General features: G+C 36.9%; 1 protein-coding gene across 2 annotated transcripts in view; it reads right to left on the bottom strand.

Moving 5' to 3' along the window:
* The window catches only part of LOC111517529 (myrosinase 1-like), a 71,325-nt gene extending 51,055 nt beyond the window's left edge, over positions 1 to 20,270 (bottom strand). For both annotated transcript variants that reach the window (XM_074183616.1, XM_074183618.1), the window contains exons 1-2: positions 20,152 to 20,270; positions 10,283 to 10,640 (exon numbers count right to left, since the gene is read on the bottom strand). In XM_074183616.1, the coding sequence (XP_074039717.1) occupies positions 10,283 to 10,640; positions 20,152 to 20,228 (435 nt within the window). In that variant the 5' untranslated portion in view covers positions 20,229 to 20,270. The remainder of the gene's footprint in view (positions 1 to 10,282; positions 10,641 to 20,151) is intronic.
* Between the last annotated feature and the right edge of the window lie 6,401 nt (positions 20,271 to 26,671).

The following is a 26,671-nucleotide window of genomic DNA, read 5'->3' as shown; positions in this document are numbered from 1 at the left end:
GGCTTTATTTGAAATAATTTGATTGAGTCCTTTCAGGAACGGCTCTGAAAAGAGTTGATTTTTTTCTTTCGTCGAAAAAATTAATTTAAAGTAATCAATTTCATACTCCAGGGCCGTATTTAAAATTTCGCAGCCCTTTCTTCCCGTAGCGATTTATTTATGAAATAAAATTTTAAATGAAGTCGACTATACCAGTTTGATTTGCTGTACATTTTAATTTATCGCATATTTGATTTACTGCATATTGATTTTTTCCATGCAATTTTCTTGATACATTGTTTAGTGATATTTTTCGCACACGGATATTTTGATTGAGTTGATTTATGACCTATGTTCTAGTGCGGTTATTGCATTGTGTAAAAACTTTACGTGTTCCCAACGTTAGCAAGAACATTTACGCTAATTTTTCAGTGTCGAAAAAGTTTGTGCCGTAAGTAAAAATTTAAATCTACGTCGCGAAAGGCAGAGCATAGTGTTCGTCCACAGAATCCTGCGTGGTTCTTTCCATTTTAGAATAGTTGTATCATTTAGACTATAGACAACTTTACGATTTTTTGATTCAAAACACACAATGCAGTCCTTAAAGAAACAAAGAAAAAATGCTAAAGCCGCGATTACACGAACTCAAACTTGGGCTACTCAGAATTTAGAGTCCGAAAATGATTTGTTTCTCCTTCAAACTAAATTAGATAATTTAGAAAGTGAAATTACTAAGTATATCAGTGCTCAGGATGAAATTGAGGAATTAGACCCAGAAAAATCTGATACAGAAGATAGAGATAGTTTACAAAATAATTTTGATTTATCCGTTGCAAGTTTTAAAAAAAGGATTCACAGTTTAACCATTCCTTCCACCTCTCTGTCTGCCCTTTCCATTTCAAATAGTATGCCCGTGCCTGCCTTAAATGAACAAGGTGGACGAGTAAAACTTCCTCAAATTTCCATACCCCAATTTGAGGGTGATTATGCAAAATGGGCGCCGTTTTATCAATTGTTTACTGCTTTGATAAAAAATAACAATTCCTTAACTGATGTTCAAAGATTAATTTATTTGCGTTCTTATATGAAAGGAGAGCCTTTGTGTCTCATTGAGTCACTTGAAATCACAAATGAAAATTTCCAAATTGCAATAAATATTTTAGAAAAAAGGTACGAAAATAATTTAGCTATTATAAATTCACATTTAAATTCTATAATGGATTGTCCGAACATTACAAAATGTACTTCTTCCTCCCTCAGAGACTTTTTAGTAAATATTCGAAAGAACTTGGATGCCTTGAAAAATTTGAAATGCCCAATTGAACATTGGGATTTAATTATTCTTAATGCTGTCATGAAAAAGTTAGATTACGGTACTAAAAAGGAGTACCAGTCCAGTAGAGATTTAAAAATGAATCCTACTTTAAAGGAATTTTTTCAAATCATTGAGGCCAGATGCAGTGCTTTAGAATCCTTGACTCCTTCCTCTCATTCCGCGTCGCATGAATTAAAATCAGAAAAGTTCTCAAGGACAGGTTCAAAAACCGCGTTACATGTAAATGGTAGTTTCCCGACCAGTAAAGGTCGAATTTGTTGGTTCTGTAAGGTCCCTGATCATGATATTTATAAATGTTATAAATTTTCCAAAATTAGTACTGATGAAAAATACAGTTTTCTTAGGTCCTTGGCCCTCTGTTTTAACTGTCTGGGTGGCAAACACCTGCTGACCGAGTGTAAGGCTAAAAGTTGTACCCTATGTGGTAGAAAACACCACACACTACTTCACAGAAACTCTTCCCAAGGTCATGTTCCAAAAAATTCCCAAAATTCAAATAATAGTCCGAGAGATAGTCCCAGGCCTCACGGTAGTACGGGGGCAATTCCGAAATTAGTTCAAACTACAAGTCCCAGTCAAAATTGGCGTTCGTCTCCCCTTAATCCTCCCACTCAAAATGCTGACAATACGGCGCACTTCCGAGCCCTTGAGCCCGAACCTCAGGCAATTACTCCGGCATCTTCGATGCCATCCGCACTTCTTGTTGGTAAAGAAGATCATGAAATTCTATTAGCCACAGCCGTAGTAGATGTTCTTTCCGAAAACGGTTATCCCGTTAAAGCTAGGCTGATTCTAGACAACGGCAGTCAATGTTCCTTCGCTTCTGAAAAATTCGTAAGAAAATTGAATAATAAAACTTACGACAATCAAATTCAATTTTCCGGCATAAGATGCACTCCTACTGTTTCTAACAAAATGTTAGATATTGTTATCCGTTCCAATACTCATGAGAATTTTAGCCTCAAGGTGTCTTGTGCAATACTCCCGGTAATCACTTCCAAATTACCTAGAATTCCGCTAAACAAAAATAGCTTGAATATTCCGTCAGAATTCAGACTTGCTGATCCAGAATTTCACATTCCATCCGATGTGGATGTTCTCCTAGGCGGTGACGCCTATTACGACATTTTACTGCCACAAATCCACAGGCTAGGTCCCAAACTTCCTACCCTTCAGTTGACGAGGCTCGGCTGGATTATTGGAGGACAATTGCCTCCTCAGAGGGTTCCGAAACACGGCAAGGTTTCACTTCTTTGCCAAAATGCCTGCGAATCCACAGATTCATTAGGTGAAATTCTTTCTAGATTCTGGGAAGTCGAAGAGCTTCCAAAGTCTAAGTTCTTATCAGCAGACGGAGAGCTTGCTGAACAAATTTTTATTCAAACGCATGTGCGTCACAAAGATGGGACGTTCCAAGTAGATTTTCCGTTCAAATGCCTCACTGAAAAGATTCCTCTTGGGGATTCCTTCCATATTGCAAAAAGGCGATTTACCAATTTAGAGAAACGGCTCCAAAATAATCAAGAATTATTTTCCGCTTATAAAAATTTCATTGATGAATATGTGTCATTGAAACATGCCACATATGTTCCATTTAATCCCACCGACAAATCCGCTGAGATAAAATATTTCCTTCCGCATCACTGCGTTATCAAGGAGTCCAGTGAAACCACGAAACTCAGAGTAGTTTTCGATGGCTCCACTAAAACTTCTACTGGATTTTCTTTGAATGATCTTCTACACAAGGGTTATCAAGTACAGCCAGACTTGTATGATATATTTTGCCGTTTCCGTCAGCATTCTTATGTCCTGACCTGCGACATTGAGAAAATGTACCGCCAGGTTAAAATGAATCCATCGCAAAGACATCTCCAGAACATCCTGTGGAGAAACTCCCCCCAAGAAGAGCTAAAATGCATTCAACTTTCCACCGTGACTTATGGAGTCACTTCCTCCTCTTTTTTAGCAACTAGAGTGTTGAAGGAGCTCGCTTCCAATTGCAAAGGTTTCCCGTTAGCCAAACGGGCATTATTGAAACAGACGTACGTGGACGATGTGCTCCATGGCACCGATTCCCTTTCCGAGTTAGAAGATTCTTATCATCAACTCAATAGTTTGTTGAATTCTGCAGGTTTCAAACTGCACAAGTGGTCATCCAATTCTTCACAGTTCAGAGAAAAATATTGTGAAGATCCTGATCCAATCCAATACGAAATAAAAATGGAAGACAACCCTAGCAAGGTGTTAGGTTTATCTTGGAATCCCTGTTCTGACAACTTAGCAGTTTCTCTACCGAAAATTTATTGTAATGATACTCCGTCTAAGCGCAAAGCGTTATCAATCACTGCTCAAATGTTTGACCCGGTAGGCTTTCTGGGCCCGTTCATAGTTCTTGCTAAAATTTTCCTGCAAAAACTTTGGTTAGCAAAAATCTCCTGGGACGAACCGCTTCCTGTTGAATTGTTCCAAGAATGGAAGGGATTCATCAATTCAATTGAATCCCTAAAATTTCTTAAAATTCCTCGATGTTTGTTTTCCTCAAAGTCCATTGAACAAATCCAAATCCACGGGTTCGCTGACAGCAGCGAACGTGCTTACGGTGCCTGTTTGTACTTCAGAACCACTTATTCCGATGATACCGTCACATCTCTCTTAGTCACCTCCAAATCCAGAGTAGCACCGCTGAAAACTGTTTCAATTCCTCGTCTGGAATTGTGTGCGATGATATTGCTCACCAAACTAGCAAAAAAGGTTATCCAAATCTTTGTCGAAAACTTAGTTTTCGAATCTGTAAATTTGTGGACTGATTCGCAGATAGCTCTGCACTGGATTCAGTCCCATCCATCCCGTTGGCACACCTTCGTGGCCAACCGAGTGTCCCAAATTCAAACTTCCCTGCCACAAGCTCAATGGAGACACGTTCGTTCTTCTAAAAATCCCGCTGACTTACTTTCTAGGGGAGTATTAGCTCTTGATCTCCTGAATTCAGAATTGTGGTGGCACGGTCCTGATTTCCTCTCCGAAATAAATTTGGAATTGTCTAAATTTATCTTGAAACCCCCTCCAAGTGCTATACCTGAGCAGAAGACAAACAAGCTGCAAGTGCTAGTGACAAGCACTCAAGTTAAAGACGAATTTTGGAATGAAATATTCCAGAGATTCTCTTCCTTTAACAAATTACTACACTCAGTAGCATATGTTTCACGTTTTTTATCCAATTCTAAAAATAAGGAGACCAAGTTGTCCGGTCCTTTATCCATATTTGAGATAAATTCTGCCTTAGTGCTGGTCCTTCGCAATTTACAGTCCCAATATTTTTCTAAAGAAATTTCCGCGTTAAAATCCTCGAAATCAATTTCTGACAAAAGTATATTAGCTCTCAATCCCTTCCTGAATGAGCAAGGTCTCATTTGCGTCGGAGGGCGTTTGCGTCACGCAGACGTCCCTGAACCCCAAAAACACCCCATACTTCTCCCTGCAAAAAATTATGTAGTGTCCCTCCTACTCAAAAGGGAGCATATCCGGTTGGGTCACGCTGGTGCCCAAACTGTCCTTGCTAATGTTCGTTTACAATATTGGCCTCTGAATGGAATCACGGAAGTAAAAAGAGTAATTCATGAATGCATGAATTGTTTCCGGTTCCGAGCCGTAGCGGCTCAACAGATTATGTCCGATTTACCTCCTGATCGTGTCACTCTTTCTAGACCTTTTGAGAAGGTAGGAGTAGACTACGGTGGTCCTTTCTTAATAAAGTCCTCGCGCCTCAGAAAGGCACCGACTTTTAAATGTTACATGGCTGTCTTCGTGTGTATGGCTACCAAGGCTGTGCATTTGGAGTTAGTCTCCTCCTTGTCCAGCGAAGCATTTCTCTTAACCCTAAAACGTTTCATATCCCGTAGACGAATTCCTGCTGTAATCCACAGCGACAACGCTACAAACTACGTAGGTGCAAGAAATCACCTTCGAGAATTGCGCGAATTTTTCGCCAAGTCCCAACTGTCCGAATCCTTGAAGGTTTTCGCATCCGAAACTGGGTTTGAATGGAAATTCATACCGCCTCGCAGTCCTCATTGGGGAGGTCTGTGGGAAGCTGCAGTAAAAGGAGCCAAGCAGCACCTTTATCGCATTATTGGAAATTCTCAGTTCACCTTCGAAGAGTTCAGTACTGTGCTGGCACAAATTGAAGCCATCCTAAATTCTAGACCGTTATGTCCCATTTCGAGTGATCCGCGGGATCTAGGAGTCCTGACTCCTGGCCACTTTCTGATAGGTCGTAGCTTAACCTCTTATCCTGAATTAGATACTACCCACTTACCCGAAAATAGACTGACATTCTGGCAGAGGTGTTCCCAGATACAACAGTTTTTTTGGAAAAGATGGACTGTCGAATACCTCAACCGGTTGCAAAATCGGCCAAAATGGCTGTCTCCTTCCAAAAATTTAGAAATTAATGAGTTAGTTTTATTAAAGGAAGATAATGTCCCACCACTGAAGTGGCCATTGGCCCGAATTGTGGAAATCATTCCTGGCTCTGACCAGAGGGTCCGTGCCGTGAAACTTCGCTCCCAAGAAGGTGTCTTCGTCAGGCCTATCAGTAAGGTCTGCCCTTTGCCTAGTGCAACTCAGCCAGTGTAACGCGTTTTCTGCGTTAGTTACTTGGCGTCATTAGGTTCATTTTTTTTCGTTTGATTTCGCGGTTGTGTTTTAATGGCATTTCCTCACTTTGACTTGTTGAAATATCTGAGATTTCAACGGGGCGGGAATATGTTGGAAACACAGTTTCCAACAAGCTTCTTCTGATTCTTTATTAGTTATTCAGTTCCAACTTAAATTGTGCTTAATCCATCCCTGAACGCGCTCTGTCAATTCATTTATTGCTTTCCAACTCCTACATCTGTAAACCTTTAGGCTCCTTTAACGAATTCCCAGAATTCCAGAAACATCGCCCCTTTCCCTTATCGGTCGACATGTGGCGATTAAAAATTCCCAAAAGGAACCGAGAGAGGTACAACGCATTCCGAGATTGTCCTCCGAGGTAGTGAAACCTAACTGACTTTTCTTTCTCCTACTGAGATTTAGTCTCTTCATTTTTCAATTTATCCACGACGCTCGAATAATTTCGGCGTTTGTATTTTTTCCAAGTTAATAAGTAAAGGAAGGTGAATTTGCATATATTAGTGGTACATTGTGCATAGTGTGTCTTGAAGAAGGAAACGTTTTGTAAGTAATTTAAACACAGACTATCTTATGAGAAGCATTTTGCCAACGCCCAATGTTACTTGTATGTCCTACGATTTTGTGAGATGGTAGCTGCTAAGGATTGTAAATATATTTAGTTAACGAACTGATTCAGCGTCAATTTATTCAAAGCCAGCAACCTACAAGGAATCCAATCCACTAGTATCGAAGTTGATTATAACTCCCCCGTGTTCGAGAAAGGGCAGTTAAACCCATCCCGATCAACAAGGAACAGTTCAGTTCTAGTCATCCCCAAACACAAATCTTCCATCTTCACCCGCTGCTTCTCGTATAATGCACCCAAATATTACAATCAACTACCCTGCGAATTTCGATCATACACCATCGTAAACTTTAAAAAAAGACTGAAGACTTATTTATCTCATTAGCCTCTTGCCTGTTCCCGACCTTGGCATTTCTAAAATGAATTTTCTAAAGTAAAGCTATAACTAAATTTTTTTGATATTGTTAACTCGACTTGTGTTCATATTATTTATCTATAGTTTCTCCCAGGTTGAGTTGAAAAACAGCCTTGGCTGATACTCCGCCTATTCACCATATACTGGAAGTTTTTTTTCTTTGTTTTTGTTATTGTTGCTGTATTCTGTTCTATTTTATTTTTGTCTATTCCATTTGTATTTTTATGGTGAATAAAGACGTATTATTATTACATATTTATTTAAAATAATAGAAAAAGTACCTCTTCTACTCATACAACGCGATGCAGAAGAAATATTTTTTTAATGACAAAACACAAGCACTATAGGAAAATCCTTAAAGCGGTGCCTGTGCGAAAGTAGTGATTTACATTGAATTTGAATTGCTGGAGGTTAAATCCATTTGGAAAAACGTTCTCAGGAAGTTTATTTCACATGAACACAGTTGTTTAGATGGAAAAGTTCTTAAACAGTAAAGTTCGATGTGTATTGAGATGAACCTGAAAACGATGGGCAGCCACAGTCCGTCGCGTATTTCTTATATGTACCGCTCTTTGTGGAATCAAATATGCCAAGTCACTTAAACACTTTCCGTGAAAGTATCTATAGAAGAGAGACAAATCTCCAACCTTTCTTCGATGTTCTAGGCTATCAAGGTAGTACGTGATGTTCGCGTCTCCAATCAGGCGGATGGCTCTTTCCTGGATGGAATCCAGCAACTTCAGGGTATGTTTGGGGGCAGAGCTCCATACATGAGAACAATACTCCAAAGAAGGTCTGATCTGAGCTTTATGAAGCATCAAAAGTTGCTGAGGTGTGTACAGTTTTCTGGTTTGGAATAGTTTTCCAAGCTTTTGAGAAGCAGCCTTTGCAATTCCAGCGATAAAATTGTGCTAAGACGTACTGGTGTTCATTTCAACCCCCAACAAACTTATTGACATTATTATATCCGGTTCGGATATACTAATGTATAATGTATGGATATAATAATGTATAATGTATATAGTAATGTAAATATGTAATGTAACTTTCTCCCCAATTCGAAATCACTTCTAGATCCTCATCAAGATATGCAACCTCCAGCTGCCGGTGAATATGTTCCTTCGTAGCCGATGTCTCGGAATCCAAATGGAATGACGAGACAAGTGTGCTGTCGTCAGCAAAGCAATATATGGGATTCTGGGTTTTTCCAATAAGTTGTTGATATACAATAATGCCATCACTGATGAACGTCACTTCATTTTTATTGAGAACAAAATAAATTGACGTCATATTGTTATACAATGACCATTTTGTGGTTTTTCTCATTTTCAGAATAATCTTCCTCTTGAAGATGATCACTTGGTAATCAAAACACGTGATGAGGTGTTAAAATAACGGTTTAGTGTTGGAATAAATCTCCAGTAATATAGGGTGTAACTGAATAAGTGTAAAACATTCAAGGGAGTGATTTCTAAACGAAGAAAAGATAGGATCTTTCATATAAAGAAACTTCATTAGATCATCCCTTGTTAAGATACAGCCCCTTAAAGGGGGTACATAAAATTTGTATAACAATTTTTTTCACAAGCACTGAAAAAGTTACAATATTGAAATTAACCTGACGTTTTGTACTACCAAAAATACACTTAGCCAGTAATTTATTTGGTTTACCCCATGGTTGTAAGGGGTGGAAAATGCAACCCCTTAAATTTATTTCCAATGTAACTTTTCGTCTTATTATTTGTTTACCATTTGAAAATTAATTTCCGATAGCCTGTTTCATTCTAAACAAAAAATGTCTCTAGGGTTTTTTTGCCCAAAATGAACCGGTTCGTAGCAAAAAATTATTTCAAGAACAACTATAGAGATACATCGTCATAAAAGCGAACTGGATTTATTGTTATTTTGTAGTTAGTACCTGCATAAACGATTAAAGGGTAATAAACAAAACTAATTTAATAATAACAAAACACACAATATGTAGATATCATAGCAAATATTCAATATGTCTACCTTCAGACATTACGCATGCGTCTAGACGTCGGCGCATTGAGCCACATATTCGTTCAAATATTCCTGAAGTCTCTCTGATTACCCTGCACGCATCGATGATGCGGTTTCTTAAGTCCTCTACATCGCGAACAGGAGTACGATAAACCAAATGCTGTAAATGGCCCCAAATAGAGAAATCGAGAGGATTGAGATCTGGGGATCGAGCGGGTAAGTTATGTGGTCCTCCTCGACCTATCCATTGATTTGCATATGTTTCAGTTGAATGCTGACGTGCTACATGACTAAAATGGGCGGGAGCCTCATCCGAAAAATGTGAAATGAAATCTATGAACAGTGAGAAAGGTTTCATTCAAAACAGCCCGTTGTTTACTCTGTACGTAAAAATTTTATGTAGAAAAAAAGGATATATCAGATATTGAACCAGGTATAAATTAACATAGAAACAATAACAATATAACATAATGAGTGATACTGAACGAAAGTAATTTTTTAAGGGGGACCTTTTATCTACCTTCTATTGGTAGTTTCACTTTCCACAATCTAAATAATATGAAAATTGTAATTAAAATACGTGCTACTCAGCTATTTAGAAATAGATCGCACCTATCTTGAAAAAATATGGATAGTGGCGTACTACATCGAATGTTTCGAATGTGACATAATTCGCATTTCTAAACTCTTTCGACATCTGTCGAAGAAGTCGAGAAATAGAAATAATCAGCAAAGAAAAATCTATGTATAGATATACGTTTTGTACATTTCTGAAGACGGATACATATTTTGACCTCCGAAATGTCTAAATTCGTATCGTTTAATTTCTTAGTCTTTTTTTTTGTTATGCAAAATCATTGAATATAAGTTACTAATGAATAGAATATAAGTTACTAATGAATAGAATATTTTGATTTGTGAAAAATACTCTGAATTTACGCAGTAACTTATCGGGGTAAACTGAAAAGTTTGCTCTTTCTACACGTGTATGGAGTTCCCTATTGAAATCTTCATATTTTTCAGATTGTGGAAGGTAAAAATACCCAAAGAAGGTCGATAAAAAAAATACGAAATATTTCAACGCTCTTTATTATGTGGAGTGGTAATTTATCCCGTTGCATGAAACATCAACATAGCAGTAATAACCAGTTTTAGTCACCTCCTGATGATAGTAACTTGGTTGGCTCAGGGAGACAATTTTTTTGTTTTGCTTTGTGAAAAATGTTTTCAATAGAGTTTTTTACGCCAGAGGTTCCAATTGTATCTATCATGATTACATAAAAAAAACTGTTTTTGAATAACTCACCACCGGTTCGATTCCATTAGCGATCAGTGCATCTATAAAATTGCTATAATGATCCAAACCCTTCTGATTGATGTTGTCTATTTGACCTGTGGGTAAAATCCTTGTCCAAGCTATTGAGAATCTATACTGTTTCAACCCCATCGATTTGATTAGGTCGATATCGACTTTGTATTGATGATATGAATCACATGCCACGTCTCCTGTACTGTTATCTGTTATTAATCTCGTATTGTGTGTGTAGTAGTCCCATATGCTTTCACCTTTTCCATTTTCGTTCCAGGCTCCTTCAATCTGGTATGCTGAAGTTGCAACCCCAAAACTAGTAGAATTATTGAAAGTGATGCTGGCACATCGAACCCTGAAATATATTGAATGAAACATTCAGGAAGTGGTACGAGTATATTTGAAATTGTTCTCGATGGTATCCTGAATGAAAAAGATATCTAAATTTATAAATCAAGAAACACTCGGGGGTATAACTGTGGCATCCCCGGATACCAGAGCCACAAGATCACCCATTTGTTTTATATGAGTAATTTTAAATTTTATGCCTCTGGAGAGAAGGATCTGCATCAGTCCTTGAGGGTGGTGAAAGAGTATACGCATGCTATCTGTATGAAACTCGGATCAGACAAATGTGCAATGGTCTATCTCAAAAGAGGACGATGCGGGGACTACGGAGAGGATGTACAGCTCGTAGATGGACGCATCCTACACCGTCTGGATGTCGGAGAGACATAAACTCAACTCGGAGTGGAACAACGCCACTCACAAGAGATAACAGTAGTGAAGAACTCTCTCCGCGGAAAGTATCAGCACAAACTATGACAAACTTGGTCATCGAAATTGATGAGAAATAACAAAGTAGCTGCAACAAATATGCTTTCCGTTCCAATCTTACTCTATTCGTTTGGGTCAGTTGAGTGGATTCGGAAGAAGCTGTATCAACTCAACGTTGAGACCTGAAAAATAACGCATCTCTATAGGTAGGTAGGTAGGTGTGAAGTGAGAAGGTCTATTCGACCCTCCATCGCAACCCATAAGGGTTTATTGTGGCTCACACCTATTCACACTCAGCCAAATAAACCCAGTTTCTTAACGAAGCCGATTAGTTTGTATGGTGAGTGGTCTTTCAGGTCAGATGGTGAAAGTACGGATCTGCCGAACTCGATTCGGTCCTCAGCAGAGCAGGCACAAAGTATATGCTCTGCAGTTTCATCATTTTCCAGACAGAGGCGACACACACTTTCTTCCGACAGTCCAAGTCTCTGCATGTGATGATTCAAATGACAGTGACCTGTAAGAAGACATCGTAGTTCATCCCTACTGTAGTTCAACAACTGTTTGGAATCAAGCTTCGAAGGGTGAATAAACACCTTGGAGTCATCTCCATAGGAGTTTGCATCCTAAATCGTCCGTTCCACGGTTGTACTTCCACTGACAACAGGGAGGCCGTGGACTTTTGAGTTTGGGCAGAATGGTACTGGGTGGAACCTGTGAAGTCGTCATATAAAAGCCGCACTTCTGCGGCAACAACATTGAAGGATTTGGTTTATAGAAGCGCCTGACTTTCGAGTGGGCTGAAGTCGGACACTGAGGAGCCTGCCAGGATGATGTCTTCAACATCTCAATCAACTTCAGTCGCGTGATGGGTATAGATGTTTCTGTCACAAGGTGAACGGCCTGCCGCAAGGCGTCTGAGACCCTAAAGCACTTGCTATAAGCATGTCCAGCATATGTGGTCTCGGCCTATATCCATCGACATAACGCGGCCCTAAGAGTGCTATATTACCATCTGCGGCACTCTTACGGTGTTGACGAGACACCGGTGTTGCCCTACGCTCCGGGGTGTATTAAAGCCATTGTGGGAAGCGATAAGTGCCGAATTTATTGAAACTATTCGTTCCCCTCCCTCGTCTCATGTAGTCCTTCATGACCACCAGAGCAAGACAATATTTGTCATGCAGTTTTCAGCTCCGGGCGTGACGGAAATCTTCCAAAATGTAGGAAAAAACGGATAAAATATCGAGATTTTCTCTTCGAACCTTGCAGACTCTATCCAGACCACTCTATCAAGATGATTGTTCTCATTGTAGTCCTTGGTGGAATGATGCCATCTCTATTCTCGAATCTCAAAATCATGCCGGCTTGCCGCACTAAGGCAGACATTTTAGCCGGTCAAATGCAGAAGGCTGTCATTCTTGGCTCACTGCGCTATTTCGGGGCACATTATTCTCGGACCCAATGATCACTTAACCCACTGGTGGGGAGTGGTCGTGGATTGGTATTGCTGGCGCGCCTTCTCGAATGTATTAGGGCTTCAAGGGATAGGGCCTGATCAGCGCAAACTCCGGTTAAAATAATAAAGAATTACTTTATTGTTTGTCAGTAAACCAAATATGAATGTTAATAAATAGCAATGACAAAGGATACGAGATCAAAGAGATCAAAACACTACAAATTAATACGAGCTAATGAAAAAATTTTTCCAGAGATAATAAAATCGAACACCACCGAAAATGGACGAAGGATATTTCAACAAGCGACTGCTGTGAGAGTAGCATTTTCTCTGATTTAAAAATGAAAGAAATTTGGTATATTGAGTGAATTACATACAGGCGCAGTTTGGTAGGAGAAGCAAGACTTAAACATTTCTTTTTTGTGTGGAGGGATATCAATCATATTTTCTCCTCTCAGATTCAAATTGTGAACATGAGTTCTGCATGTGATTTCCTTTCATCAATATTCCGGGTTTTCAGTTCTGAGTAAACTAGATATCATCAAAAATGATATTCAACAGAATGGCTACTCCAAAGCGATGGTAGAACAGACTTTGGCTAAAAGACAGCAGAAGCCTCGCAAGGAAGAGAAGCCGTCACAATCAGTGCTTGCACTTCCCTACATCAGAGGATTATCGGAAAGGATGAAAAGAATTGGATTCAAGTACAATATCAGAACTTGCTTCAGATCCAGAAACATTATCCATAGCAGCCCCACGAAATCCATGTTTGAACCCATCAACATAACATCGAGTGGCCCCAGGTGAGGTCATACACAGGGAGGAACATTGGATTAGGAGGAAATTGAAAGAAGCCGCATACATGTTGTCCAACAATGTATTCAGCCAAGCTAGCGTAGAGATACGCAACATATGGAAACCCATAATAAAGCGAAAAATAACCAACTTCCGTCAAACAGTCATCTCCCAGTAATCCGGTGAAGCGGAAAAAGGAAAGCGAAGATAAGTGGAAGTACTCGAATGACCCACGAATGAGTCATATCTTGGAGGAATTAGTCCAGTCATCACCCGAAGACGATTATGGATACTAACAATCGAAACGTCGTGAAGTAACTTGGCTTGGAATCTCTTAACTTTTTATTTTTTTTAATTTTCTGTTCAGTTTTTCTATTTTTACTTGTATTTCATTTCAGGTTTTTTTGCTTAATTGTTATTAATTTTCAATTCTCCTTTTTCTTATTGGTTCTTTCAGGGATTTCAAATCATTTTATATAATATCAGACAATGGAAGTCCGAACCAATGACATTCATCATGAAACATTGTCAATCACCTTCAAACAAATGTTATACCCCATATATATGCTACCAAACACCCTGTATATATATATATATATATATATATATATATATATATCAATATATATATATGTGTGTCATGGCGCCGGTCATAGACACTGTTGCTGTTACTTCGGAGCTTAACAAGCTCAAAAAAAGTGAATTAATCGATATTATTCTAACAAAAAAACTTCCAGTGTCCGTGACTAGTGATATACTAATTAATTTTGTAAACAAAGCAAATGGAATTCAAAGTAATGATGCACAACAAGTTCTAACCTCAATTCAGTGCGAGTCAAAAATTTGCTCAGAATATAAAGTGAAGTGCCACTTCTTACAAGAACAATTGAACGTTGTGGAGAAACTGAACATACATATGGAAAAAAGGCTTAGTGAACAAGAAGATTTCATAATAGTTTTGAAGCAAATGAACAAATTCGATAAAATGAAACCAGTAGAGATATCTGTGACGAAGGATACCAATGAGGAATATAGTGCTAAAATAATACAAACAGTATCAGAAGAGAGCACTGCCAAACACTGTATTGCCCCATCAATCTCACAAAAAACACAGAACGATGTCGATGCCTCGACAAATCCAGACCCTATACAAAAAAGGAAGCAACAAAAAATCACGCTGACCTCTCACAATCCTAACAAAATAAACAGAAAATTAATAATCGGAACGAACAGCACCATGAACACGAGTCGAATCAAAACTATCCCGAAATTTGGATACCTCCATGTGTGCAGGATTCATCCTGACATGAGTGCAACTGATATGGAAAACTTTCTCAAAGAATCGTCACCTGATATACCTTTCAATTGCGAAAAATGGAACAAGACTGAAAATTACATCTCATTCAAAGTATCGTTTCCGTTAGCCCATGTCAAAGAGGTATACAATCCTAACATATGGCCTGAGGGAGCAGCCGTCCAACGCTTCAAATTCAGAAAAACAAATTTTTACAAAACTCAGCAGGATTTCCCAATTCGCAACACCTAGCTGAGGAGACTGAATGCGCCTTACTGCATATAAATGTGCAATGCATTAGAAACAAACTTACACAACTAGAACATATCAGTACTAATCTCAACCCAGACTTTTTGTGTCTCACCGAACATTGGATGAATGAACTTCAATTACCATATAACCATATTCAGGGTTACACACTAGTAGCTAAATATTGTAGAAAAAACATTTTACATGGTGGTTCTGCTATCTATGCGAAAAATTATATTGTCTCAGAATGCTGTAAGATAGATATCTCACTTTCTACAGAACAATGTTTTGAATGTTCAGCATTAAGTTATAGAGGTGGGGACTATGCTATTCTATGTAAATATAGGCCTCCTCTTTCGGATACTAAAGATTTTCTAAAGAGGCTAGATTCAACTTTCTCAAAAGTTATGAAAAAGTACAAACACATAATTCTTTGTGGTGATCTGAATATCAACTTTCTGAACACTAACTGCTCAGAAACAAAGTCGCTTTTCGACATACTTGACTCATATGGGCTTATCAACCATATCAACGAACCAACGCGTATCATTACCCGATCCGATGGTATAACTAGTACTACCGGGCTAGATTACGTCTCATCAAACTTAAATAATATCCTGATCATCAAAAACTTAGACCCCGGATTCTCAGATCATCTAGCACAGTACATGAAATGGTCAGTTCATAGGGATTATGTAAGTACTACACCTTTCATAAAAAAAAGAATTTCGAACTCTGACACGGTATCGGAGTTCAGCTACTTATTCAATAAAGAGCCCTTAGAACTTCCCGTGTCAAATGACATAGATGTGGTTTTCGGTAGTTTCTGGAATCATTTTTATTGGTGCTTTGAGATATCTCACCCCCAAAAAAAGTACCCCGCCTGTAAGGGTACAATTCAGAACCGAATGAAATTCAATCTCAGTGAACGGTCTCAAAAAGATATGGATTCATTGAGGCAATTGAACTGGATGAGAAAATTATCGCACGACGAGAATGTAGAAATCAGGTATAAATCTATTCGTAATGAACTTAATAAAAGGATAAAAAAAGAGAAAGGAGAGTTCTATCGGAATATTATAAAGGATTCGGACAATAAAACCAAAAAAATTTGGGAATTAGTAAAAATCAAAACTCATCAAAATAATATTACAACAAAAAGTATATCTTTGACTATTGATGATAAAAAAGTCTCTGATGAAAGCAAAATATCTAATCTATTTGCGGAATACTTCACAAAAAACTTAGTGGGCAGAACTGTTAACATGTCAGATGAGGAAAATATTTGCACAACTTCCTCCTTCAATCCTTTCTCTCTCTTTTTCCAGCCTTTTGATGAGAAAGAAATAAAAAACATAATCTTGGAAATGAAAAATAAAAAATCCACTAGCATAGATGAAGTTCAAATGTCTTTGTTAAAAAACTGCCATGAATTCCTAGCGTCCTATATTGCTGATTTGTTGAACCTCTCTGTAGAATGTGGAAAATTTCCATCAGTCCTAAAAATTTCCAAAACCATTTCTATATTCAAGAGAGGTGATCCAGAAAGTATTGAAAACTACAGGGGTATCTCTATCTTGAATCCAATTTCAAAAATATTTGAAAAGGGCATGTGTATCCGAATAAATGACTTCTTGGCTAAATTCAAATCATTAACAATATGCCAATATGGCTTCCGCGAAGACCTCAGTACGGAAACATCCAATACTGAACTCGTACAATATATTTATGACCAAATGGATGCCAATAAGTTAGTATATGGAATTTTCTTTGACTTATCTCGAGCCTTTGACACCCTAAACTTTGAAATTTTAAAAATCAAGTTAAATTCTCTTGGAATACGTGGTCATATTAACGACTGGCTCACGTCATTCACAAGGGAAAGAAAAATGGTAGTGAAAATTGATAACTATACCTCTGAAAAACATGAAATAGAACTTGGAACTCCTCAGGGGAGTGTTCTTGGACCCCTGTTGTTTTTGCTATATGTGAATGACCTTCCCAACTATATAAAGGAGGGAAGGCTATTCATGTATGCAGATGACACAACGATTGTGGTCATCCCACACACTCCTGAGGAAATAATTTCGAAAATCAGAAATGTCATTGAACAGTTCTCCCGATGGTGTTTGGCTAATCACCTATTGGTGAACATTTCAAAAACAAAAATAATGGAGTTCACAAAAAGACGAGTTGACACAATGGATGTGATGGAATTTGATGGTTACACTGTTAAATGTAGCCAACAAACTCTATTTTTAGGAACTATTTTAGATTCAAACATTCAATGGAATGAACAAATTAACACAGTCTGTGGCAAGCTCAATAAATCATTTTATGCTATCCATGCCTTGAAAGACACTCTTGACAGACATTCACTCATGAGTGTTTACTTTGGCATGGTGTATTCTACACTTAGCTACAATATTATCTCTTGGGGTCAAGCCAACGAATGGGTGCGTGCTTTCAGGCAACAAAAGAGAATAATAAGATTAATATTCGACTTAGATTTTGGTGAGTCTTGTAGAGGAACTTTTAAAAGAAATAAAATTCTGACTACCACTTGCATTTACCTATTTAAAATACTTATATTCGTTCATAATAACAAAACAAAGCTTACATCGAATGCTCAAATACATCAGTATAGAACACGAAACAATCATCACTTATATCAATCAAAACTCAATCACACTTACTACAAAAAATCCCCAGAATGGGCGGGTGTTCACCTCTATAATTTATTGCCAAATCACCTAATGCAACTTTCACCAAAAAAGTTCAAGGTGGAATTGAAGAAATTTCTTTCGAATAGATGTTTTTATGATCTGAATGAGTATATGAACCATACATGAAAATTGATGAGTCTAATCTTTTAATGTGATGTAACAATGTATTTTGTTTCTTGTGATATTTACGTGATACAATTTTTATTTACTGTACAATATTTCTTATTCTATGTGACGAACCTATACATTGTACAAATGGCACAAGAAGGTAATATATTATCTATCTATCTATCTATCTATATATATACAGGGTGTTTGGTAGCTGGGTGCAAACCTTTGAGGGGGTGATACACTAGCCCATGTAGAACATATTCATACAAACATTTTCATTTTCTAGCACGTTTTTGATTTTTAAGGAAACTTTTACGATTTTTAGTACAAAAACCCAAAATTGGTCAATTAAATGCTAATAACTTCGAATCTTAACAGAAATGTCCGGTTTTTTAAATTTATTTCAGTAGACTCATGTGTCCCCAATCGTACTAAAGTAGTTTGAACAATTGTGTCCAAAAAAATTATGTACAGAGCATTTAAACTTTACAAAAAAAGAAAGAAAATAAAAAATCTGACCTTTGATGCTAATTAAAAAAATAAATAAAATACATACAGAAGTTCAGACACCTTTAAAAACATGCTTAGTTATTGCTCTTTCGTTTGAGATATCATTTACCTAGCTAAGTCTTAAACTTTTTTAATTAGGGTACGTGAACCAGTTAAAGGTCGTAAATATGGATATTTGAAAAATAAAAAAAAGTAATTTAAATGAAATTCAGCTCAAAAACCTTTAAACGAAAATCCTAAAGCAATATGCGATATCATTTTAAGACTTACATGGAATAATAAGAAATTTAGCCCAACTTGAAAGAAGAGAAAACTTAACAAAGGCCGGTGCTGGTGGCATTTTACAACAAAAAATTTGACCTGAAGCTAGTCATTAATTGGAATGCATTCTGTTGTTATGATTTAGACCTTATGCTAGGGCCATAAACTTGCTTTTGAGTTTATCAATTTTTAGGTACCTGAGTTGAGTAATCATCTTGGACCCCTCGTCGGGTCGGTTTGGTTGGCCAAACATGTTCTCTAGTCACTGCTTTGCCCTTTCAAGTTGCGAGTAGACGTTGGTTTTGTGTTCCCCATTTTTGTATTTCACCGTGTTCAGTTGTAGCCTTTCCCTCCTGCAGGTGTTGTTTATTTTGGACTATCGAACTTTTTGTTGTGTGTGCTGCCATGGCTGAGTTTACGAGTCATGAACAAGCCGATATTATTTTTAGCTGATGGTAACGCATCTCTGGCACGACGTTTGTACCAAGAAAGTTACCCGAACCGCAGGTAAATTAATTTCTAATTGTAGCGGTAGTTGAATTTTGCCATTTTCACCTTCAAAAGACGTTAAAAATGAGTAATTTTATTGCAGGGTGTCTAACGTCCGTGTGTTTTCCAACACATATCGTAAGTTGTCTGAATCTGCTATTCATCATGCTGAACCTGCAGTAAATCCAGGAAGACATAATGTCAATGTTGAGGAGCAAATTCTCGCAGCCTTCGAAGCGGATCCTACCACCAGCATCAGAGTTGTAGCGAGAGATTTAAACCTTTCGATATGGAAAGTGTGGAGTACGATGCACAACGAAAAGAAATATCCGTTTCACGGTACGTGTGTGCAAGGCTTGGAGGAAACGGATCCGGCGAGACGGATACGGTTCTGCCGTTTTTTTGCTAAACGCAGATATTGCTAATGCTGTAGCCCATGTGATCAAGGAAGAAGAGAAAATGTGGAGATTGGACGGGATGGTAGACACTATTTTCGTCCAAATAATAATAGATTCAAGTGTGACTGTGGATTTCTCTTCGGACGAGTCAATGGATTCAGAAACTTCATAAGCATAACATAGGTAATTATTTCTTTGCTTTGTAGTTCTCTTTCTATATGAAAGGAACATAATAATTATTTTGTAAATTTTTCTGTTTTTTTGAAGTACTGCATTAGGCATAATAAGAAAATGTATTTATCATTTTGGTACGCCTCTGCAGAGTTGGTAGGAGGATTATCTGTTGGTCACTTCAAGTACGACGTTGCTAATGAATCACCTTCAATTGAAAATTGTTATAGTATAATCAGCCTGTTTGAATGAGTGAATAAATAAATCGCGTGATCTACCAAATTCGTACAATTAAAATGGTTTTCCATTGCGTGGAAAGCTGCTGAAAATAATGTAATTGAGTTTTTTTCTCGAATAATAGGAGCTGTTTCAGATACTGAACTTGAAATGATGGGTGAAATATTAGTTTTTGAACCCTGTAAATAAGATGATTCTGAATAATAATATTTGATATGTCAAGACATGGACAATTCTGAAGAACAGTTCATCATTATAAAATGTTCTGATATTGTCAGCATACACAAAGTTCAGGTTGTCTACAGTGAATGCCGAAATGAAACGACAAATGATGATAATGATGCAAACTTAATGACTTTGGTTTATTGAGAGATTATCACAAATCTTACCCTCCAAGTATCGCTATCACGAAAATTGCTATCATTATCACGAATATTTTCAAATTGAGGAACTGGTAACAGAACATGCGATGATTTGTGAATCGTTGGAAACTAGTTAGTATACTGAAACCAAAAGTATCAACGCAAATATATACTCGCATGTAAATAGAAATAATTATCTTGAAAAAATTCACAGTGGTACCCAAGTTTTCATTGTTGGATTCAATATAAAAAAATCTGTTGACCAAATTTTCATGACTGCTTGGGAGCGATCTGACTTGTCTAGTTTTCGGAAAAAAGTACAGCTCTACCTGCTGTACTATGATTAAAAATGTTCAATAAACCAAAAAAATAATTATTGAAATGATTAAGTTCATCTTCATCTCAAGTTACTTCTCTTTCGAAAGTAAATACTATAAACAGATTCTTGGTACACTAATGGGAGCTACTATTTCTCCTATTATAGCTCAATACGAAATGGACGATTTTTTTGGAAACATACTTCCCAAACTGAGTTTTGAAATTCTTCATTTGAATAAATACGTTGACGATGTCATTTGTGCAATAGCTTATGACAAATTTAATGAAATTTTTGATGTTGTCAATAGATATGATAAAAATTTACAATTCACTATCGAAATAGAAAATAATCGGACCCTTCCTGTTCTTCTCAGGAAGATATACCAATTACTATTCTTTTCATAAAAAATCAGTTGAAATCAATTTAAAACTCTGTTTGAAAAAAAGAATAGAAAAATTAGTACACATTTCCGTCGAACAAAAAAATCTCAGACTTCTTAGGGACATATTGATAGAAAATTATAATTCTTATTCTAGAAAACTTCTCAATAAAATAATTTTCAATACTGGCAATAATACAAATTACGATGTAAACAACAGAAATGTATGTAATGATAGTTCACTTATCAATAGTTCACTTATCAATAAATCTATACCTAACCTTGATAATGTATATTCAAATATCATAAAACTTTTTCATAGTGAACAAAATATCAAAATTTGCCAAAAAATATTAAATCTATAAAGAATTTGAATACTAAATTGAAAGATAAAACTGATACTACCAAAAAATCAAATGTGATTTATAACATTCCTTGTAACAATTGTAACTTGGATTATATTGGAACAACATCTTAAATTCTTAATGATAGTATAACTTCACATAAAAGTGATATAAAGTTTAATACGAAATCATGCGCATTTGCACAACATTCTATAGAAACAGGACATACACCAAATTACTCTAATATCAACGTTTCACATACAGAAAAAAATATTTCTAAACGCCTCTTTCTTGAAATTGTTGAAATTGATAAGTCGTCTGTTTGTATGAATAAGAAAACTGACATTGATAATCTCAACAATATATAAAGTAACTTACTGGAACTACATCAAAAACATAATCATAATGAAAATTGTATCAATCAATAACTCTTTCTTTAAAGTTAAAGATTATGAAATCATCATACCCATTGAAAAATGACATTTAAGTGAAGGTATGACATTTGTCAAACCCAAAATAATCTTATAAATGTTTAACCTTCTCCGTCAGTTTATACGTTCAATTTATTGTTTTTAACTCATTTTTACTGTAAGTATGATTTGTAATGTTTTTCAATGGCGAAAAAACTAACAACTCAATAAATTATAAGCCCTGAAAAAGCTTTCCATTAGAAGCGAAAGCTTGGCAAAGTAGAGTAGAGTTTTGATTTTTCGACTGAGAGACTCCGTTAATCCATTTTGCTGTATATATTAATGAATGGATTTGATATATTCAAAAAAGCAGGGAAAATTCATGGCCGAAGCACCCATGACAGCTAATGAGCTGGAATCACGTGGAAATGGAAATGAAGTTTGTTATCTAACCTGTCGTTTCAGGAAATTACTTCATCACTTTTTTTATCGTCCAATGAATCAATATTCTTTCATTGTGTAAGTAAAATATCAATTCCAGCTAGTGTGACTAATGAGTTATGATAGTGTCTAGTTTACCATACCCAGATAAAAAGCTATGGATATAGAACAGAATTACTAATGGATGAACAATGAAGAGAATTAAAGCAGCGGTTGCTTACAGAAATTACCCCATGACACTACAACAATTGGAATGAGAGGTGGAGATCAAACCACTGCACAATTGGACAAAAAATTAAATGTTTCAATGAATATAAATCTTTTTATTCAGCAAGACCTGCCTAAAATTTTTTCTGACGTTTCACCGTTTTCTCTCAACCATCGCTTGACAAAACTGATTAAAACTTATTATTATTCATGTATATCTTGGAATATCCCAAATAATCCAAGGGTGCCACCCAAAAAGTAAAATGAATTATTATAAGTATATTTCAACTTATGGCGTTCGGAAAAAGTTAATACAAAGGAATTGTCAGAATAGTTTCCACTTCAAATACTAGGAACACACTTGCAGATCGGTTTCGGGCTGTTTGGCCATTTGTCAGTGCAAGGTAGGGTATATCATCAACATTAAATCGATGATTTCCAATAATTTAAAATCAAATTCCTTCAGAGTATCATTTCTCGAAGTGGGATGAAGCGGACAACAATGACAGTTTGTCATCGCTCCATCTGACTGTGAATGAGGAATTGTGGCACTTGTATCGCCAACAGCAGGATAATGCAGGAAAAACTTCAGTGAAGAATGATGTATTGGACACAGTATTACCAGTATTACCAGTATTATCTTTCAAACCTCATTTTTCAAAAAAATATGTATACGACATCATAGTTTCAATACTCCAAGATGACATCAATGAGATTCTTGACACCCTATCGTACCTATCGTATCACACACATTCGGTGAAAGTGAACTTAGTCAAACAACTGAAAAATAGAGAGCTAAAAATCTTGGAGACAAGTTTCCACAATAAAAACTTCAAAATCCTCTCAAATCTTTTCATATAAAATTCCTATCCTATTCGGTTGATAAATAATATTTTGTTCAATACACCTACATCTCGGGAAACTACCAATTTTACTACTAATGTAACTACCAATTCTATCAACTAGTGATGCCCCAAGCCGATACATTTTCACAACCTTACCCTTCATCAAGGATATTTCAGTGTTTACCGAACATAAAAATAGCGAACAAAACAGTACTAACCATAAAGTCAATATACAGCAAAGTCAAAGACAAGGTCCCCTTAATAAATCAATATTCCGTGTCAATCATGTGATGAGATACATGTTGGCTAAACTTCACGATCATTAGGTACTAGAATCATTTCACACAAAAGTGATTATAGATTGCACCCAGAAAGATGTTCTTTAGCAGACTATGTGAATACGTTTGACCACCATATGGATTATAACTCAATGAAAGTGTTAACCACTGAATTAATCAATCAGTAAAGAGGTCCTTTCTAGAAATGTTCTATATTTTTGAAAATAACAATTGTATGAACAAAATAACAGACATTAATCACCTAAGTGAAATTTATTCCTACTTATTGACGCTAGACAAGAACTTTTCCAATAATATCAATTTGAACAATTCTATTGTATAATTCAGATCTCAATTTCAATTCAGAGTAATTTCAAACATAACTGATTTTGCATTAGAAACTAGAGTACAGTTGGTAATCCTAGTGACATTTGAGACCTTTTACTGGGTGTCAGTAGTCAGTTTGTCATATTTCAAAATTCTAACCTCATTTGAATCTTGTACGCGCGATGTCAAAGACGGTCTGAAATATGTATATATATATAAAAATAAATAGATAAGTACTCTTTGATCATTCCCATATTGATTTCAATTTAAGAGCCACCGGTATACAGCTGTTTCAGCCTATTGGGCATCGTCAGTACCGGGCAGGCGGTCCTCGATTGAAGACAAAATGAGAAAAAACCAAGAAAGTACTTGATAAAAATAGCTGCGTAAACGCAAGCGAAACATAAGTGGAACCACCTATTGGTATGACACCCAAGTCAACTTGCCAAGTTTTTATGTCAGTGTTGGTGGTTTGACCAATCAACCGACAACTGCGGTAGCAGAAATTTGGGAAGCTAACCTGAAATGCCATCGGAAAACGAATCCACATGTTTCTAGAAATGATATGAAATCTAGAAAGGTTAATGCAGTCAAGCTGCTGGAAAATAATTCCATGAAAATCAAAAAATGAATAGATAAGTACTCTTTGATCATTCCCATATTGATTTCAATTTAAGAGCCACCGGTATACAGCTGTTTCAGCCTATTGGGCATCGTCAGTACCGGGCAGGCGGTCCTCGATTGAAGACAAAATGAGAAAAAACCAAGAAAGTACTTGATAAAAATAGCTGCGTAAACGCAAGCGAAACATAAGTGGAACCACCTATTGGTGTGACACCCAAGTCAACTTGCCAAGTTTTTATGTCAGTGTTGGTGGTTTGACCAATCAACCGACAACTGCGGTAGCAAAAATTTGGGAAGCTAACCTGAAATGCCATCGGAAAACGAATCCACATGTTTCTAGAAATGATATGAAATCTAGAAAGGTTAATGCAGTCAAGCTGCTGGAAAATAATTCCATGAAAATCAAAAAATAAATAGATAAGTACTCTTTGATCATTCCCATATTGATTTCAATTTAAGAGCCACCGGTATACAGCTGTTTCAGCCTATTGGGCATCGTCAGTACCGGGCAGGCGGTCCTCGATTGAAGACAAAATGAGAAAAAACCAAGAAAGTACTTGATAAAAATAGCTGCGTAAACGCAAGCGAAACATAAGTGGAACCACCTATTGGTGTGACACCCAAGTCAACTTGCCAAGTTTTTATGTCAGTGTTGGTGGTTTGACCAATCAACCGACAACTGCGGTAGCAGAAATTTGGGAAGCTAACCTGAAATGCCATCGGAAAACGAATCCACATGTTTCTAGAAATGATATGAAATCTAGAAAGGTTAATGCAGTCAAGCTGCTGGAAAATAATTCCATGAAAATCAAAAAATAAATAGATAAGTACTCTTTGATCATTCCCATATTGATTTCAATTTAAGAGCCACCGGTATACAGCTGTTTCAGCCTATTGGGCATCGTCAGTACCGGGCAGGCGGTCCTCGATTGAAGACAAAATGAGAAAAAACCAAGAAAGTACTTGATAAAAATAGCTGCGTAAACGCAAGCGAAACATAAGTGGAACCACCTATTGGTGTGACACCCAAGTCAACTTGCCAAGTTTTTATGTCAGTGTTGGTGGTTTGACCAATCAACCGACAACTGCGGTAGCAGAAATTTGGGAAGCTAACCTGAAATGCCATCGGAAAACGAATCCACATGTTTCTAGAAATGATATGAAATCTAGAAAGGTTAATGCAGTCAAGCTGCTGGAAAATAATTCCATGAAAATCAAAAAATGAATAGATAAGTACTCTTTGATCATTCCCATATTGATTTCAATTTAAGAGCCACCGGTATACAGCTGTTTCAGCCTATTGGGCATCGTCAGTACCGGGCAGGCGGTCCTCGATTGAAGACAAAATGAGAAAAAACCAAGAAAGTACTTGATAAAAATAGCTGCGTAAACGCAAGCGAAACATAAGTGGAACCACCTATTGGTGTGACACCCAAGTCAACTTGCCAAGTTTTTATGTCAGTGTTGATGGTTTGACCAATCAACCGACAACTGCGGTAGCAAAAATTTGGGAAGCTAACCTGAAATGCCATCGGAAAACGAATCCACATGTTTCTAGAAATGATATGAAATCTAGAAAGGTTAATGCAGTCAAGCTGCTGGAAAATAATTCCATGAAAATCAAAAAATAAATAGATAAGTACTCTTTGATCATTCCCATATTGATTTCAATTTAAGAGCCACCGGTATACAGCTGTTTCAGCCTATTGGGCATCGTCAGTACCGGGCAGGCGGTCCTCGATTGAAGACAAAATGAGAAAAAACCAAGAAAGTACTTGATAAAAATAGCTGATTTGATTGGTCAAACCACCAACACTGACATAAAAACTTGGCAAGTTGACTTGGGTGTCACACCAATAGGTGGTTCCACTTATGTTTCGCTTGCGTTTACGCAGCTATTTTTATCAAGTACTTTCTTGGTTTTTTCTCATTTTGTCTTCAATCGAGGACCGCCTGCCCGGTACTGACGATGCCCAATAGGCTGAAACAGCTGTATACCGGTGGCTCTTAAATTGAAATCAATATGGGAATGATCAAAGAGTACTTATCTATTTATTTTTTGATTTTCATGGAATTATTTTCCAGCAGCTTGACTGCATTAACCTTTCTAGATTTCATATCATTTCTAGAAACATGTGGATTCGTTTTCCGATGGCATTTCAGGTTAGCTTCCCAAATTTCTGCTACCGCAGTTGTCGGTTGATTGGTCAAACCACCAACACTGACATAAAAACTTGGCAAGTTGACTTGGGTGTCACACCAATAGGTGGTTCCACTTATGTTTCGCTTGCGTTTACGCAGCTATTTTTATCAAGTACTTTCTTGGTTTTTTCTCATTTTGTCTTCAATCGAGGACCGCCTGCCCGGTACTGA

This window comes from Leptinotarsa decemlineata, unplaced genomic scaffold, assembly GCF_025532065.1.
Source record: "Leptinotarsa decemlineata unplaced genomic scaffold, Ldec_3_MD MMD2_tig00026340_RagTag_RagTag, whole genome shotgun sequence".
In the NCBI taxonomy this organism is placed as follows: domain Eukaryota; kingdom Metazoa; phylum Arthropoda; class Insecta; order Coleoptera; family Chrysomelidae; genus Leptinotarsa; species Leptinotarsa decemlineata.
Note: the sequence above shows the minus strand (reverse complement) of the source record. Positions and strands in the feature narration are given on the sequence as shown.